Genomic DNA, 19,110 nt, shown 5'->3' on the forward strand with positions numbered 1-19,110 from the left:
TACGTTATTTCTGCATGCACTTTTGATTTATCCGGAGATAAATATTTTTTCGGGTTATAAATAATTGGTAATACCATTTAAAATTTCAGCGCAGATAATGTGGCGTGAAGACGTAACAAACATATAAATTACAAATTTTCTGTCGTGTACCTAAGCTCTGCGTCTGGAAACACATAGAAGTGTTGATCTGCGTCTTTTTTATTGTTTAATAGTTAAAAGCGGAGCTAAACTTAACTTTTAGTTACATGCGTTTTAAGTTATTAAAATATCACTTGCGTCAACGGTGAAGGAAAACATCGTGAGAAAACCTGCATGCTTGAGAGTTCTACATAATGTTCTCAAAGGTGTGCGGAGTCCACCAATTCACACTGGGCCAGCGTGGTGGACTACGGCCTTACTCCTTCTCATTCTGGCAGGAGACCCGTGCTCTGTAGTGAGCCAGTATTGGGTTGATGTGATGATGATGATTGAAGGGGAGTCAGTGAAAATAAACTCAACTTTCTTCTTTAGTATTTTAATTATATTTTATCTTTTTTTCTTAATATTTCACACTCTTTGTTTTCACGTCTTTCCACCTTCCCATCAACTCCCCGTATCCCCTGTCATCCACATCGATGCTTTTTCGTCGATCAATCACCACGCCGCACCGCGGGTTTTGATTGGTTGACATTTTCCTGCATCGCCGTCTTTGGTTAAATAAAAGTAACATTAAGTTAATTGGTGAAAGCGTTCAGGCCGCGATTGCCCGAGAGGAGCAGGTTCAAATCCTGTCGGTTCCGAATTTTTTTATATGCATTTTAAATTTATAAAATTAACAAGTTCTACATTCTAAAAGTAATAGAATATTTTAAATAATAATATTTTTTGTGGGATGACGGTGATCTATATCTAACCGAACCTAACATTATGTTAGTTTAGAGGTTGATACTTTAGCTTACTTTTCAATCAGTATTACTTTAGCTTTACTTAGGCAGTGGCGTGCATACAGGATATGCACAGGGTACGCAATAAGCGGACAGGGCAGATACCCTGTATGCAGACCACTGATACCCGGAAAACTTTCATGCTATGTGCGATTTAAGAAATGAAATATCACTTGATTTAACGTTGAATGAAAACATCGTAATGAAACGATCTCCATAATGCTATCAAGGGCTTGCTAAGTCTACCGATCCACATTGGCGCTACTTAGTTGGATCTGAGTTCCTCCTTTCTAATCCATTACGAAGATCTTGTTGCATAGTGTGGACAAAGCTTTTTGTAAGTTTGCAAACATTTTATAAATAAAACCACCGTCAAAAAAGAAAATGCGTAGGTAGATATTAATTATTATATTATGTGCTCCGATAAAGCCTACTTAATGTTCATTCAATATTCAATGTATTATTTCGTTAGCAGGAGAAATATTACTGGCGATAATACCGTTGTTTACTGGGAGGAAATAATGGTTCAACCCTCAATGCACGGAGGGTGTGGTATGACAGACCATCCATAAAACAATCTTGACTAATAATATAAACTTAAAACATAAGTTTATACGTTTGTTCTTTGATGGCAACACCATAGAGACCGGTTAAAGTGTTGGTTTTTTAATTGCGGAGGATGTCTTTGTGTTTAAAAATTTAACATTCAAAATTTATTTATTTTGAGTAGTTCATTTAGATCATCAAATCTGTCTGTGGTGACTCTACCGCCGGCTCGTAAGGCAGACTCCACGGAGAAGAAGCAGGCAAGAAAGTCAGCAGTTGCTATTCAAACATAACAATTTGTAATTTAACATTCGTTTTCCTTTGTAAACAAGTTAGTCACATAGTCTAGTCAACAAGTTCAAAAACGTGTTAATTCTTTATAACGCACCTAAAAATATGAACGATGGCTCATTCGGAATTCAGTCTAGAAAAATGTATTGAGAGGATTATTTCTTTAGTTACGAATTTTCGTTAACTTAAAAAGAAACGCAAAATTACGTTCAGAATTAATATTGGAAAGATTATGAAAATAAAACATTTTGGGGTAAAAAAGACCCCAACTAGTATATGATCGGTTAAATATAGTACCTTTTGCACTGAGGGTTTAATACAGCGCTGTGAAAATTGCATTACCTTACTTTATGTAACGACCCATCTGATGAGGATGGACAACTAGTGAATTACATTAAGGATGGCCATACACTGGCTTCTATCACGTGAGCAAGTAATATTTTTTTCATTTAATTACCGTACGTCAAGCCAAGTTTGCGTCTAAAAAGTGGCTCGGCTTCCGGTCAAAAGTGTAAGGTTGTTTTAGTAACAGAGAAGATAGTAGTTATGAAGATGCTTGCAGCGAAAATTTGATGTCAATGATGCATATTTAGACTTGTACAAATAATCTACTGGTCATGGTTGGCATTCGGCAGAACCAGTGTTGCATTCCCTTCTCGTAACGTTTTATTGTAATTGCACCAGCGGGTTCTTTAATCTTACCTACTGGTAAGTTCGCTGTTAATTATGGTGGGTCTACTAATGGGTTTTCATCTATATCTTGCTTCTTTTACAATGAAACTTCTGCTTCAAATTAAAAATGACCGCTTAGTTGACGAAGACGCAAATGCGGGCAGCGAATTTACCTGTAGACGTGTTTACAATTGATTATTTATGGAAAAAAGAATTTGATGCTAACCAATTACTAGCTAGTACTAGTACGTTATATTGTGAGTTATGCGAAAGATAACAAAGACGAAAATTATCTGCCGCGGAGGCATAAAGCTCGCGCTGTCACAGTAGCGCAAGCGAATAAAGTTCAAACGATTTGCGACCAGCCTTATATGTGAACGATTAAATAAAAACACCTTAACTTAAGCTAAATTATTTTGGATGTGAGCTTTTGTATCCTTCAACTGCATGAACTTAGGTAAAGTTTAGTATTGTTCAATTTAACTAAATTTAAAAGGCATAGGCAAAAACCATACTTTCAAAATTTTTTAAATTCTTACTTTTTTTGTTAATGAAGTATGTAAATGGGATTTATAGTAAAGAAACCCCTCTCGCGAGACTGACTCGAATCTGATAGGTAATTTTAAAATCATCTATTTTTATGTATGCCTGTTCTCCGCGGCTTAATCCACACACCTCACATTTTGTTTTTAAAGCACGGTTTCAGTGTTTAACTACAAGGGTTGGTGTAGTTTTTGAAAATAGCATTTTCAATTAAGTGTATGCTAAAAATTGATGTTTTGTTTAGTCCTTAAATTTTTAACGTTAATCTCGCGAATAAATATCTGATTGGAATGCATAAAAAGAATTTCACTGCTATAAACATAACATAAGAAATACAATTAAATAAATAAATAAACACAAATAAATGAACAAATAAATAAATATACTACGACAGTACACACATCGCCATCTAGCCCCAAAGTAAGCGTAGCTTGTGTTATGGGTACTAAGATGAATGATGAATAATTTTATGAATAACATACATAAATAATTGCAATATAAAAATACAACCAGACACTGAAAAACCATTCATGTTCATTACACAAAAATTTTTCCAGTTGTGGGAATCGAACCCACGACCTAGGACCCAGAAAGCGGGGTTCAGCAGAAGCTGCTATTACGACTTAACTATGAAAGATAAATATATTTTCTATATGATATATGTGATATTCATGAAACCAAATAGTGTAAAGGACAATTTTCTTTTTAATTAAATACTTGTGATGAATAACGTATTTATTTGGATCGGAAGTAAAATCATGTTAAAAATAACCTTCGCAAAGAATGAATTACTTTAGAACAAATTTGGTTGGAATAAAAATGGGGTTATAGTGAGCCAAACTTAAAAACTAGACGTATGTTGACGTGAAATTTTTTTTACAACTTCTAAAGGGAAACAAACTTGAAATACATGATTTTTGCGAAACGTTAATTGTTAATGCAGCGTACGCAGTGGAAGCTCTCTAAAGGAAGAAATAAAGATTTTGAAACATTCGTCATTTTTGATATAGCCTTCCTCGATAAATGGGCTATCCAATACTGAAATAATTTTTCAAATTAAACCAGTAGTTCCTGAGAACATCTCGTTCAAGTAAACGGACAAACTCTTCAGTTTTTTATAATCGTAAGATAAGATATAAGATTAACAACAACAACAGTGACTTAATAATGGTCACCCATTCAGCTTCGGATGCAGTGCTGGTTTTCAGTCAGCGCCTGATGATGCCTACATGAATAAAGAATTTTTGAATTTAAATTTTGAATTTGATGGCTGAGAGCACAGATGCAACAACTAAACAATCAATAAAAACTTAATAACTGTATAAATTTACTATTATACTACATATTAATTAAATAAAAACCTTTTAAAAGTATTATCTTATAAACAAAAGAAAAACAAACTATGGCTATCGTGAATTGTTCAGACGAATGAACCCTGATTAAAAAAAACTCAGAGACAATACAAGACAGAGAGATAACAATTTTAGTTCAAGAGAATAGTAAGTAAAGTTTATTAAAGATTTATTAATTTTATTATTTAAGATCAATGTTTGAATTTCATTAAGTAGATAAACAGCTATATATTTATTATTAAAAACATCTTTATTTGCGCGAAGAATGAAAATATTGCCAGTAATAAATATCAGTTGGTATCGTTAATGAGATTAATGTATTCATACGGTTCTTTGGGAATCGCATTACTCAGTTCAGATGTATATTGGACAGCTGGTGAAATTCAGCTGGCGCAATTCATTGCAGTGTTAAATTTTTTCATATTATTTTATATTTCTTATAAAGATTGGTAAGGTACATTTCATTTACTCTTATTTTACCCTACGCTGCATTGTGAATTCGTTTTCTATCACCACTTATCAACAAATAACAATAATTAAGACGGATTGAAGCATTCAATATAAAGGTTAAAATAATGAAAATATAAAATTTGTGAACAAAAATTGACATTAATATGAACTATAAATTTTCTAAATTTATAATTTCTCAAAGAGATGAGGTGAGAGACCTCTGAAATGTTTCCTACTAGATGGCGCTACAGTCACTATGAGACTGAGGTAAAAAGCGTATACTAATTTCGGCATCGAAGGTGGGAGAGCCGTAGCTTCATTGGTTAAAGCGGTCAGGCCACGATTGCCAGAGAGTCGCAAGTTCAAATCCTGTCGGTTCCTTAAATTTTATGTGCATTTTAAATTGATAATTCCTCCAAGGGTAGGTAAAAACACTAATAATAGAAAAAAATAATTAAGCTACTGCTGAGTTTCTTGCCGGCTTTTCTCACTATACTCTCAATTAAACTAACTACTAGAAATAAATAAATTTAGATTTTTTATAATTTATTGCTATAAATAAATTAAATAGGTTTTCAAGTTGCACGTTGGTGTGTTTCATAACCTATTAGGAAGACCAGACTCCATCGAGGCGTGCCACTTGTTTAGATTATTTGCTGATAAAATATAGAGGTTAATGTTTATTACGTTACAATATGGCTGACATGCAGCTGTTCTGTAAAAGCTCTCAAAAAAAAAAAAAGAAGTAGGTTTTAAAATTAAAATTTTATGGTGAAAACAAAAATAATACCCGGTGGCCTAAGTACGGACTGGTGCTGACTGATTAAAGCTTGAGATCTTCTCTGTGCTGCTTTCCGCAAGTAATCACTTCGCTTTCTGTACACAAGCAGCGCTACAAACCAGAGCATCAGCTGCTGTGGCACATTAATAGGATGATTATCGGTATCTACATGCTTACATCGGTGATAGCCCAGTGGGTAGGACATCGACTTCACTTGCGGTAGGCCAAGTTCGAATATTAGCACGCACCTTGTTTAGTTACGTTCGTTTTAAAAAATATCACGTGCTTCAGCTGTGAAGGAAAAGATCGAGAGGAAACCTGCATGCCTGAGACTTCTCCGTAATGTTCTCATTGGTATGTGGAGTCCACCAATCCGCACTGGACCACCGTGGTGGACTACGGGCTTAACCCCTTGTCATTGTGGGAGGAGACCCATGCCCTATAGTGAGCCGGTAAAGGGTTCATCTGATGATGACGACATCCTTACTAAGCTTTATCTTATGTCCAGACGAAGCACTAGTAAATTAAAGTCCCACCGTACTTGTGTTATTTCTGCTGACACATTATATAAAGAAGCGCAGACTTTTTACGGGTTATATACTTCCATCGTTTAAAGTAATAAATGTTTAATAATGCTCCGTGGAACTGGCATTTCCTTTTTTTATTATAATAGTTTTTTATTGTCGTTTCGTGTCGATCAGGTATAACTTAAGATTATCAGGAATTTTGAAGAGTAATCTGATCCGATAAACAAGAAGTTTTTTTCCGCGAGATTTGAGAGTCTTATTCCAAGATCACATTTAAAAGGACACTAGCTGACCCGTGCAGCTTCGTTGCACCAAATCGGTTATTACCGGAAAACACAAATAAAATGTCATTTTCTAAAAATGAATCCTAGCTAGATCGATTTATCGCCCCCGAAACCCCCTGTATACTAAATTTCATGAAAATCTACAAGAATACAAGTATATACAAGAATTGCTCGTTTAAAGATATAAGATTGAGTTAAATGATAGAGAACAAAAGATAGAAATATAGGTAGATTTTACATAATACGTTTTTTAAGTTTATTTTTATACATTTTTTTCCCCTACCCGTTTCTGGATTATTTATAAACTGTGTATTAATAAATTTATTTGTTTTATACATTATTGATTTCGATTAGACTAGGCACACATATTGCATGCATTCTTTGGGCAAAGGATACTTTCAAACGCAAAAAAGACTAGAATCGTAACCGCGGAATCCAGAAAACAGCTTATATATTTTAGACTAAGCAACTAACTAGGTTATAATATTTTTTTTATACAGGGATAGCTTATATATATTGTTCTCTAGAGATTTTAAGTGTAACCAAAATCTATGGGGATGTTATCGCAGCTACCCTCCACTTATGTAACAAATGTTTGCCTCATAAAGGATTTCGGATTTAAAACTAAAACTATACTGTTTAATACAAATAGGTACCTAATATTACATAAAACTATGATTTACTATAACAACCTTAAACAGTAAGTCCACTTAGAGTAAGACTTAATGTCATAGCTGCTAGCAATTAAATATTATCAAATTCTTAACGGTGAAGGAACACGCAGTGAGCAAACCGATATGCCTTAAGAAGTTAAGAGATAGTGAGATAACTTATACATTTTTAGAATGCATATAACATTGCAATCATTTATATATACGCCAAAAACTTATCAGTCCTTACGACTGTAGTGCCATCTAGTAGGAAATATTGCAGTTTCGATGTACTTCAAAGGTCCATGAGACACTGAAAATATGACGTTGCTTTTTATTATTTTTATAGTATTCTATATAATGTTTTCAATTACGTGTTAAAATCCACCTACACTACCTAAAGCCTTCGAATTCTGATAGGAGAACAAATTTAAGTAATTCTGAAACTACAAACAGATAGTTTAATTAATTTAATCAAATAGCTCTCATTTCAGTATTTGCTCGGTAGTAGAAGATACCTAATCTATTCCAATGTGATGCTGGTAAATGTGGACATAGGGCATTTCGATTAGATTTACTTAGATTATGAATAGATAGATAATATTATTCGCAGTTAGCGGGATACGGGTTCTCTGAATAATGCTAGATGCTACTAGCGTAAACAGATACAATTCAAGATTCAGCGTTCCATTCCCACATCTGGAAAATGTTTTTAAGATGAACATGAATCATTTTCAGAAAGAAAAATTTAAAAATGCTAAATTCGTTTATTTTTAAAAGGCCCAGAAGCACTTTTAAAACGTCAATTCAGTCTGTTTGTAGCGACTCTACCACCAGTTTGGAAGACAGATTCCACCGAGAAGAGCCGGCAAGAAACTCAGCAGATTTCTCCTTTTCAACAGAATTTTACAGTTTAAAATCTTTTGAATTTTCTATCTTGTGGGAGATGAGAGCGGAGCCTGCTTCTGAGCAGCCTTGTCGTTAAGAAATTCATCGATCGTATAGTAACCACGATTTATTAAATGTGTTTTAACACAATGTTTAAACTTATGCATTGGCAGGTCCAACATTACCTTGGGAATCATATTAAAAAGCATAGCGACTTCTATTTATACTATAATAACTATTTATTTATAATCAGTCATCTAAGTACCCATAACACAAGCTGAGCTTACTTTGGGTCTAGATTGCGATGTGTGTATTGTCGCAGTATATTTATTATTAATTTAGATTTTTTATTTCGTTAAGAAGGGTATTTATTTCAGGTGGTCCGATAGTCAAAAAATCGGGGGAACTATTGAAATAAAAAATAATACATTACATACAGTGTTTTTTACATTTTAATTGGCACCAACTTAAAAAAAATGTAAAAAATATTTATTTCCGAATTAAGTTGTTAAAAAATATATTATCTATCCGAATTACAGTAAATACAATAACATATTTTCAGGGCGTCATGATTTTATTCAAGTAATCCATGTGAGATAATTTTTCTATAAAACTTTAAATTTATTAAGAGAGATCACAAAGATTTCTCACAGATCTCTTAATCTTTATAACATTAATTGTGTCACTTATAGTTTGAGGATGATGATTTATTGAGTAATCTGGTCTGATTTGGTTCTATTTGGTCTACAACGTCACTGAGGTCTCGATTTAATACCCAGTCGCAGTTGTGCCTACTGGAGCACGGTTTACGCAGGCGTTCACGCTTGCCGGGCGTTGCACGCTCCGATCAACAACGTCCACCTCGGTCAACGCTGAGGTGTATTGAGATGTGCATCACGAAATTAGTTTACTTGATATATATACGTACATGTATTATTTATAATAACATCTTCGGCGGCATTGGCGTTTATTTAAGTACATTCCAGGTATAGGATAGCGACAAGAGCAGTTCCAATATTATCATATCTATCCGTTGACCTACAGGTCGAGGACGAGTTATAAAAAACTTAAGGATAGGCACTGTAAGTGTTATTAAAAGCCTACCCTTAAGTATTTATAACTCGCACTGGAGATTTTCTTCATTTTTCACTGCCTACAGGATAGCAACTTCAATGCACAGAACCAAATACCTCACTGGCTTAGTGTGGAGCGCTGTTTTAAGTAGAAATTTTCGGGTTCGATTCTGGCAAGGGCAACTTTGGGATTTATAATTTTCAAATTTTTACTGGTCAGGTCTGGTGGGTGGGTGGCTTCGGCCATTGTTACTTACCACCCTAATGACAAACATGTGCCGTTAAGCGATTTAGCGTTCCGGTATGATGTCGCATAGTAACCGATGTGGGTTTAATAACTGTCAACCTAACGGGTTAGTCTTTTACCATCTTAGAGTACATCATCACTTACCAGCAGGTGAGGCTGCAGTCAAGGAATTAATGAATGAATGAATACACTTTTATTGTACACCACATAAACAAAACAAATTATAAGTAAAAATTTAAAAAAAGGATACAATTTGGCGGCATTATCGCTACATAGCGATCTCTTCCAGGCAACCAAAGGCGTTAAAAACAGCTCAAGAAGAGAGGTAGGTGGTGCATTTAAATAAACATGCATATATACCTATATATACAAATATCATATACATATAACAAACTTACAATAAAATATAAGGACTAACTTAACACACTAACTACTACACTAACTAACGACAAAAAAACACGGTTAGGTTTGTTGTGGGCTTTATCGGAACCCTCATTTGCTTTATTTTAAGTTAGGTTTTAGTTATCATCATCACCTTACAATAATGAAAATAAATATGTATGAAAGCATCATAGGTACCTGTGCCTTCAAAAATAAATCATTATTAAATTTACAAAATGGATTCCACACATATATATGTGGCAACAATAATTATGTGTACAAATTCACAAGTAAAATTATCTCAGGAAAACTAACGGTTCCCACGGGATTTTAGAAAAACAGTGATTAACGCGGACGGTGTAAGTGCTCTACAAGCTACTTCATTTATATACGACATTACACACATCGTACACATATTGTATATATTGTACACATGTGTATATTATTCATAAAGATATTCATCAGTCATCTTAGTACCCATAACACAAGCTACGCTTACTTTGGGGCTAGGTGGTTTGGGGCTATTATTTATTATTTATTATTTATTATTTATTATTTATTATTTATTATTTATTATTTATTATTTATTATTTATTATTTATTATTTATTATTTATTATTTTTATTTATTATTTATTATTTATTATTTATTATTTATTATTTATTATTTATTGATTTATTATCGCCACCTAACCCCAAACTAAATGTTGCTTGTGTTATTGGTACTAAGGTAACTGTTGAATAATTTTATGAATATAATACACATAAATACTTATAATATACAAATAAACACCCAGACACTGAAAAACAATCATGCTCCTCACACAAACATTTTCCAATTGTGGGAATCGAACCCGCGTCGTCCCACGGCCACATTTAACATGAACTATGTTAGCTATGTTTCACAATCCGCACTGGGTCAGCGAGGTGGACTTTAATCCCTTCTCATTGTGGGAGGAGCCCGAGCCCTGTAGTGGGCCGGTACTGGGTTAATACGATTGTATAACAATTTAATCTTTGTAAAACATAACATTAATATTTATAAAAAAAAGTGAGTAAAAACTTCAAACTAAAGCTAGGAGGGTTTCAAGCGCGCCCTGGTCTAAGAAGAGCCCACAACATTTTTTTTGTTATCACCATCTCTCAGTCTAGTAGGATTAGTTGAGCTATGAAGTAAGAGCAATTAATACCCAAGCTTTTTTACCTTACACGTAATCCTTAATATTATAATAAGATTTTTCTATAAGCCACTGGAGCACGGTTTACGCAGAGTAAAAACAATCGACTTACTAGAAACGGTCATAAATTAGTGTTATCAGCATATCGTCTTAGGAAAGTGCAGAAAACCTTTGTGGGGCCTAGTATATGCTTTTAAAACATGATACCGAAGGTATTAAAGCTACTCTTATCATATACGAGTTGGTAAAATAATAGCATTACCAATCTATGCAATTCGAATCAGAAACTAAAATGCAAAGCGCTTTGCAATGAACACGTAAAGAACTGATGTACGTAATTCGTTATATATTCCAGTTTGATACTAGAAAGGTTGAACTAAATCGAACAGTTCCTGAGCACTCTTCGAAATATATCTTGTAGAATGCCGATAACTTTCAACGAATTTCTAACTTGTCTCGACAAGGAGTGTTGCCTCGATATTCGTGCCCGGGTGCTCAAAACCACCCCCGGTAAAGACCTCTTCTGTATTACCTTCTTTATTTGAATATTTTTTGTTATGTCTGTCTTCATCAATAGGCTATAAAAGTCCATTGTTGGATTAAAGGAAAACCGAATGGAGATCGCAATATATTGTTAGCTTTTATTTAAATAAGTTGTTACCAAACATTCGTAACATTACGGAAGTTGTTTAAAATAAAAGTAGCTACTGAATAAAAATTAATTTAATGTAATTTAAAATTATAAATATTGTTTAAACTTCCGTAAAAACATGTTTAATTAAAATTGTAATTTTCAAAGAGATTTTGTACGATTTTCATATTTTTAAATCCTTAGCAGCTCAATTATGACTTCCGGTTATGTTATATGATTTTAAACACGATGAAACGAAAAAATAAGGCCATTGAGACACAAACACTTAAATGTATAGGACAGAGTGAGATAGAAAACATTATGCATATTTTTACCTATTCTAGTTGCCATGGAAAATAAATAATAAACCTTACATTTATTCTTATAGTTCTGATACTCTACACCTACCTCCATCTCTAGTAGGCTACTTTTCAGAAGTTACACTTCTGCCTTACGGGAATAAATTGAACAGTATTTTTTGCTAAGATTGAGCAGCTAAGCTAGTGTGTGTTGTGTTAAGGTAGTGTTGTGGTGTAAGAATAAATAAATAAATATTTCTGCAGCCGAATAAGTTTTGTAATAATATGGAAATAGCATAACATAGTGGACGTTGCGCCCGTTCACGGGAAGAATAGGGGTTGGTGACAAATGTATCTTTCGTCAACACACCGCGCAAAAGTTGGCCAAAACGGAAGAACAAATACTGAACTAAAGTTATTAAACGCCACTAATAAATTGTATTTTTTTTGCACGGATACAAAGTGCACCTCTGCCGTCCTTACGGTATGTGCAATAACTCAGATGTCGTGCCTTACAAACTCTAATATTTCCAAAATCAGCGAAATTAATTCCACATTTTGTTCTATAAACTAGGCCTACTTGAAATGAATAAATTTTAAATTGAGTTTTGAATGATGTTGTGTCATTGTGTAAGCAATTCATATTTATGCGATAAAAGCAATCGCTGTTGATTTGCTGTCATGTTTTGAAGAGGTCCGTTGTCTGTCAGGAGCTCAGATCTGTTTTCCAAACTAGTCCCATAGGTGGCACTTTTGATGCATACATTACATGAGAGTTACACGGTAGTGAGATGATGGCGATAACCATATTCGTAAACTTAAAACTAAAGCTACGAAAAGCCCACAACTAACTTAGCCGGGTCTTTTTTTTGCGATCACCATATCACATTCCATATCACATAGTCAGTTAAAATTATTAGAAGAGCAACCTTTTTTATCGATTACGTAGTCCTTTATACTATAATAGGACTTTTCTATAAGTTAACGTTTAATACAAACTTTGAACTTTTTAAGAGACATCTCCAAGATGTCAATGGTAGGTAGTTGAGACTGTGTCTCGGAAATCTTATTTAATTTCTATTCGATTTTAAAAATCTAATGCAATACCTCGTTACACACATTGCTTGTTGATTGACATTCGAGGAAGTAACTGGATATTATAGTGGCTACGTCAGGGGATGCGATCGATTTCAGCCAATTATGTGAAGATGAAATATTCACTGCACCTTTAGTGAATGTGGCTTTGTGATAACTGAAAGTGTGTAGTACGTTGTGTGGGTCAGTGGCATGTACTGGATTTTGGGCCAGGGTAAGCATAAAGATGTAAAATGGCATAAAATGTCAAAGTCCTCCACTAAGTCCACTGTTGACAGTTATATAAAATGTTAGGGTAGGCAGCGCTTTTATACAGGTATGAGGTGCACGCCACTGGTGTGCATGATCACACCAATATCATTATCATCATCAGCTTATTCCAGTCCACTGCTGGACTAAGGCGTCTTCAATTACACGCCATCTCGGCCTACTGCCTCCAGTTCTTCCCTGCTGCCTTTACGATATCACCCCTCCATCTAGCTGATGGTCGGCCGATGCTTCTGTGTCAAGTGCGCGGTTTCCAATCCAGAAATACTCTGCTCCATCACCCATCGTTACGTCATATGTGGCCCGCCCAGCACCACTCAAGTTTAATAAATATATTTTGATTTGATACTAGCTATTCAATTGCCTTTTCTTGTCTTTTTTCGACATAGACATACTTATCGTTCAAAAGTGATTACAAAGTATGCCTATTTGAAATAAATGAATTGGAATTTTATAAAAATCTATCCGGTTTCTTCGAAAGCAAAGCGTTCTTCGACTGTCTCTGCTAACTACAAGCAAAATTTAGATGGATGCTATGATAGGATCCTATGCTAACTATAAGAAAAATTTAAATGGACGCTATGATAGGATGCTATGCCAACTATAAGAAAAAATTAAATGAATGGTATGATAGGATGCTATGCTAACTATAAGAAAAATTTAAATGGTTGGTATGATAGGATGCTATGCTAACTATAAGAAAAATTTAAATGGATGGTATGATAGGATGCTATGCTAACTATAAGCAAAACTTAGATGGATGCTATGATAGGATGCTATGCTAACTATAAGAAAAATTTTAATGGATGGTATGATAGGATTCTATGCTAACTATAAGAAAAATTTAAATGGATGGTATGATAGGACGCTATGCTAACTATAAGCAAAATTTAGATGGATGCTATGATAGGATCCTATGCTAACTATAAGAAAAATTTAAATGGACTTTCTTAATAGATTCACAGCATATTGTACAGACAATAAATTAAATTTAAGCCTGAACAAATGTAAACATATAACTTTTACTAAAAAAAATATTAGTAGCAATTTTACGTATTTACTTTGTGGAGTTAGTCTGGAAAAAGTTGATTTAATTAAAGACCTAGGAATAACCTTGGACAGTAAACTACACCTAGATTCACATGTCATAAATATTATAAATAAAGCTTATAAAATGTACGGTTTTATAATGAGAGCTAGTAATAATTTTAAACGAGACACAACGTATATACACCTGTATAAGACATTAGTACGTTCACAAATAGAATACGCCGTTTGTATCTGGAACCCTTATTATGACAAATATAATAAGAGCCTTGAGACTGTACAAAAAAAATTTTTACGCAGATTGCATTACAAACGTACTAAGAGTTACCTCTCGTATGACCAACTGCTTAAAAAGTATAACCTACTTGACCTTAAGTCTAGACGAAAACAACTGGAAGCGATGCTCTTATATGACTTGTGTCATAATAAATATGACTGTATTACCTTAACCCGAAAACTTTGTTATAGAATACCATTTAGAACTCCAATACGAAAGAATCGAATGCATCAGCTTTTTGCTACTACTATGTGTCGCACCAATGCAGGCAAGCGTTCTCCATTATTTAGAATGACACAATCATATAACGAGAACTTTAATAATATAGACATTTTTTCTACGCGAATAGGCGCCTTTAAGAAGGCGGTTATAGATCGTTTAAAATAGTCTATTTCTATCCTATCGAAATTTAATTTTAAATTAAATTTATATACTAGTATTCCGGGTGGTAATCAATTATTGTTACAGGCAAAGTTTTGCGATCACAGGATATTCATAAATAATATTACAGATCTCCTTCTTATATTTTTTTTTGTTTGTATTTTTGTAGAAAATGTTGCAACAATAATGTTTTATTAGCTTTTGAATAAGCCCCATTAACAAATATTTCTTGTAATATGTGGTTTACGCAGTTGACGCCGCAGTGAGTAATTATTTGTACTATGGATACCATTGTGTAATGTGATACTGTGATGTTGTTTGTGAACCCAAATAAATAAATAAATAAATAGACGCTTTGATAGGATGCTATGCCAACTATAAGAAATATTTAAATGGATTGTATGATAGGATGCTATGCTAACTATAAGAAAAATTTATATGGATGGTATGATAGGATGCTATGCTAACTATAAGAAAATTTTAAATGGATGGTATGATAGGATGCTATGCTAACTATAAGCAAAACTTAGATGGATGCTATGATAGGATGCTATGCTAACTATAAGAAAAATATTAATGGATGGTATGATAGGATTCTATGCTAACTATAAGAAAAATTTAAATGGATGGTATGATAGGATGCTATGCTAACTATAAGACAATCGAATTATTTTATGTAAATCCTGCGGTTAAGGTTAACACGTGTATAAATAATCCAGTTTATTTCAAGATACAAACTATGGCTATGATAAACATATGTAAGAAACAAAGAAAATATAATCTACAGTTATGCAAGGAGTGATAAACAAATCCCTCAAAAGCTGGCCTCGCATCGGTGGCTCCTCTGGTGCTGCGGGTTTTCATGGGCGGCGGTGATCACTTAACTTCAGGGGACCCACTTCCTCGTTTGCCCGCTATTAATATTAAAAAAAAAAAGACCGAAATACTGTAGCATTTATACTTTTACTAAGGAAGTATGCAGAGGCTCGCGATTGAGTACAATCTGACCTAATGGAAGGTAAACAGTAAAGATGTTTTTTTTTTATCTTGTGAATTATTTTGCAAGGCCTCGTAATATTATTGTTAGAAATTCTCACAAACATTACATTAAACACTTCTACTTATACACATAATAATAGTAATAATAAAGTTAAACCGTTTATAGTTGCTATATGGCAATGACTGCATTTCGCAATCTAAGGACATCAAACATTTTGAGGGTAGATTTTTAATCATTTATATGTACACCTATTCAAGTCTAATATAATTGCTAATCAAATTATATAGGATTAATATAATTTCTCTGTAAGTGAATATGTAAAATTATTCTTTAAGAGAATAATTCTTTAACCTGATTAAACTAAAAAATAAACTAATATATAACAATTTTACAATAATCTACCCATTGACATCTTTGAGATGTCTCTTAAAAAGTTCAAAGTTTGTATTAAACGTAAGCTTATAGAAAAGTTCTATCATAGTATAAAGTAATCAATAAAAAAGCTTGGGTGTGAATTATTGCTTTAACCAGGTTGTTCTTCTAACAATTTTAAATGACAATGTAAGATGGTGATAACAAAAAACACCCACTTAAACATGTTGTGGGCTTCTTCTTAGACCAGGACGCGTTTGGAACCCTCGTAGCTTTAGTTTCAGGTTACGAGTATGGTTATCGCCATCATCTCACTACTGTGTACACATTTCTCATTTAATGTAAGCATCAAAAGTGCCATCCTGGGCTTACTTGAATAAATATATTTTGACTTTGACTTTGGCTTTATGCTATAACGTGCTATAAATATGATTAAGTGAATGATGCAGAGTTATGATTTGTTTCACAGGTGATCCCCGTCCTGCCCTGGTGTGGTACCTCGAAAACACGATTATAGACGATTCCTTCGAGCAAAAACCTGATGGCATCACCGTGAACTCTCTCACCTTCCCGAGCATAGGACGGCAGCATCTCAACGCGAGGCTCATCTGCCAGGCCTCCAACACCAACCTGGCACCGCCGCAAACCAAGCTTCTGATACTTGATATAAACCGTGAGTATGAAGAGCATCTTCTTTTAATAATATGAATATAACTTAAGTATCTAACACAATTTTGGATAGAAGCAGGCGTTACTTTGCGGAAATCCATGATATATTAAGTTATATGATATATTAAGTTATAGTATTAGTTGATAAGTTTATTTGTTCGTTTGAACAAATAAACTTATCAACTTCACCTCTATTGAACATATTCAGAGGCACTAATGAGGTGGGAGGGGCTTAGATAGATTAGGTGGGGGTCAGAAAGGTATAAAAGGCGACACATTTGGCGAATTTTTCACAGATTCCGACTCGCGCATCCGTCCCGTACGGATGTCTGTCTCGCAACCGATTGCTCGAGGTGAAAGTGTCAGTGGAAATCAGTGTCCGTTTCTGCGTTGTGGTAGTGCAGTGTAGTTCTAGGGTCTAGGATTCCTGTAAGTACACGTGTTATTATTAGCGTAGTTTAACACCCTCGTCACCTAAAGGCGAGGCCCCATAGGGCCACACCCTTTTTTAGGCACACACCTCCCTGCATGGCAGGGAGGTCAACCGCTACCCCGGGGGCCGCCATGGCCCTCGCCGACTCCGACCTTAATCAGGAGGCCCTCTTAAAGGACCTCCAGGAGAATAACGCGGGTTACCTAAACCGCTTTAGGACTGTTAGGCCTAGAGTGTTCACGGACAGCCCGCAATCCCCGGCTCCCGCAGAGCCGATAACCGAAGACCCGGTCGCTATCCCTGCGATAGCGATCGAAGAATCTACCTCCCCGGCATCATCCGAGACCGACGACGGCTTCACCGTCGTCGGTGCTAAAAAGCGGAAGCTTAAGGCTTCCAAATCCAAGGCGAACCCGCCAAAGAAAGTGGTACCGGACCGCCCGATTAAGACCCAGTCCCAAGCGCCCCGCGCAGCGCCTCGCGCAGCGTCCCAGGCTTCCCCTGCGGACGAAGACGAGCCCGAAGACTCCCCTATGGAGGAGCAACCCCAACCCAGGGATAGAATCCCACCTCTCTTCATCCGCGACAAGCTCGCATGGATGAAAATCATCCCGCTTCTTGAAGCGAACGGCATCGGCTTCACCGGTGCCCGATCCACCGCTATAGGCATTAGAGTACAGTGCCTATCCTCCGACGACCACCGTCGGCTAACTTCAATGCTCAGAGAGCATAATATAGGTTTTCATACCTACGCCCTAAGAGACGAACGCATTCTCCGCGTCGTCATTAAAGGATTACCGAAGGAGATTAGCTCCGAGGTAATAAAAGCCGACCTTTTGTCGCAAAATCTACCTGTCCTGGAGGTACATAGGATGTACAATACCAGGACGAAATATGTCTACGAGATGGTTCTCGTTTTATTAGAACTTTCCCCCGAAGGTAAAGAGATTTACAATCTCGAAAAAGTGTGCAACCTTTCAGGACTCACTATCGAGAAGCCCCATAACAGAGGCAAGGTCGGCCAGTGCCACCGATGCCAACTGTACGGCCATTCCGCAAGGAATTGTTTCGCCCGCCCTAGGTGCGTCAAGTGCCTGGGCGACCACGGCACCGCCGATTGCTCCCGACGGGACCCGACCGTCGACGAACCACCGAGCTGTGTACTCTGCTACACCCAAGGGCACCCCGCGAATTATCGCGGATGCCCAAAGGCGCCGCAGTTTACACGGCGCAGGGGTCCGCCGCCGGCTCGGAGACCCGCAGCACAGCCCGCCCAACGCTTCGTCCCAGCGCCGGTACCCGCTACCAGCGCATGGGCCAAGCCCCTTAACGGAGCGCCTAGCGCCTCCGCCCCCGCCCCCGCACCGGTGCCGGTAGCCCCTCAGGCCACCGCACCGGCAGCGGCCCACCCGGCCTCAGCGCCCTCGCCCATGCACCTATCTCCGGATATGGACCCCCTGGACTTCATCCAGTACCTCGTGTCTGCGGTTGACATGAACGAGGTAAAAGTATTCTTTGCAAAGGCAAAGGTCTCCCTCAACCAGGCTATGCGTGAGCACTCTAGCCTCCTAACAACCATCGGGACTATCCAAAAAGCAATCCGTTAATGGGTAGTACATATAAAGGTAGGGTAAAACCACACTCCCTGGCAGTCAGCTTCTTTAATGCAAACGGCATTATCGATCAAATGCATCAAATCCGTGAATTTATATGTGCACAACAAATCGATATCTTCCTAGTGCAAGAGACCTTCTTAAAACCTAGTAGAAGCGATCCCAAAGTTGGAAATTATAACTTAATTAGAAATGATCGGACCACCAACCGGTTGGGTGGTACCGCGATCTATTACAGAAG

General features: G+C 36.1%; 1 protein-coding gene across 1 annotated transcript in view; it reads left to right on the forward strand.

Annotated features, from left to right (window-relative positions):
- LOC120632379 (neural cell adhesion molecule 2-like) overlaps nucleotides 1–19,110 on the forward strand; it is a 157,171-nt gene that overhangs the window by 93,488 nt on the left and 44,573 nt on the right. The window contains exon 5 of the mRNA XM_039902238.1: nucleotides 16,624–16,827. Within this exon, the coding sequence (XP_039758172.1) occupies nucleotides 16,624–16,827 (204 nt within the window). The remainder of the gene's footprint in view (nucleotides 1–16,623; nucleotides 16,828–19,110) is intronic.

The sequence above is a fragment of the Pararge aegeria genome, chromosome 19 (genome assembly GCF_905163445.1).
Source record: "Pararge aegeria chromosome 19, ilParAegt1.1, whole genome shotgun sequence".
Taxonomy (NCBI): Eukaryota; Metazoa; Arthropoda; class Insecta; order Lepidoptera; family Nymphalidae; genus Pararge; species Pararge aegeria.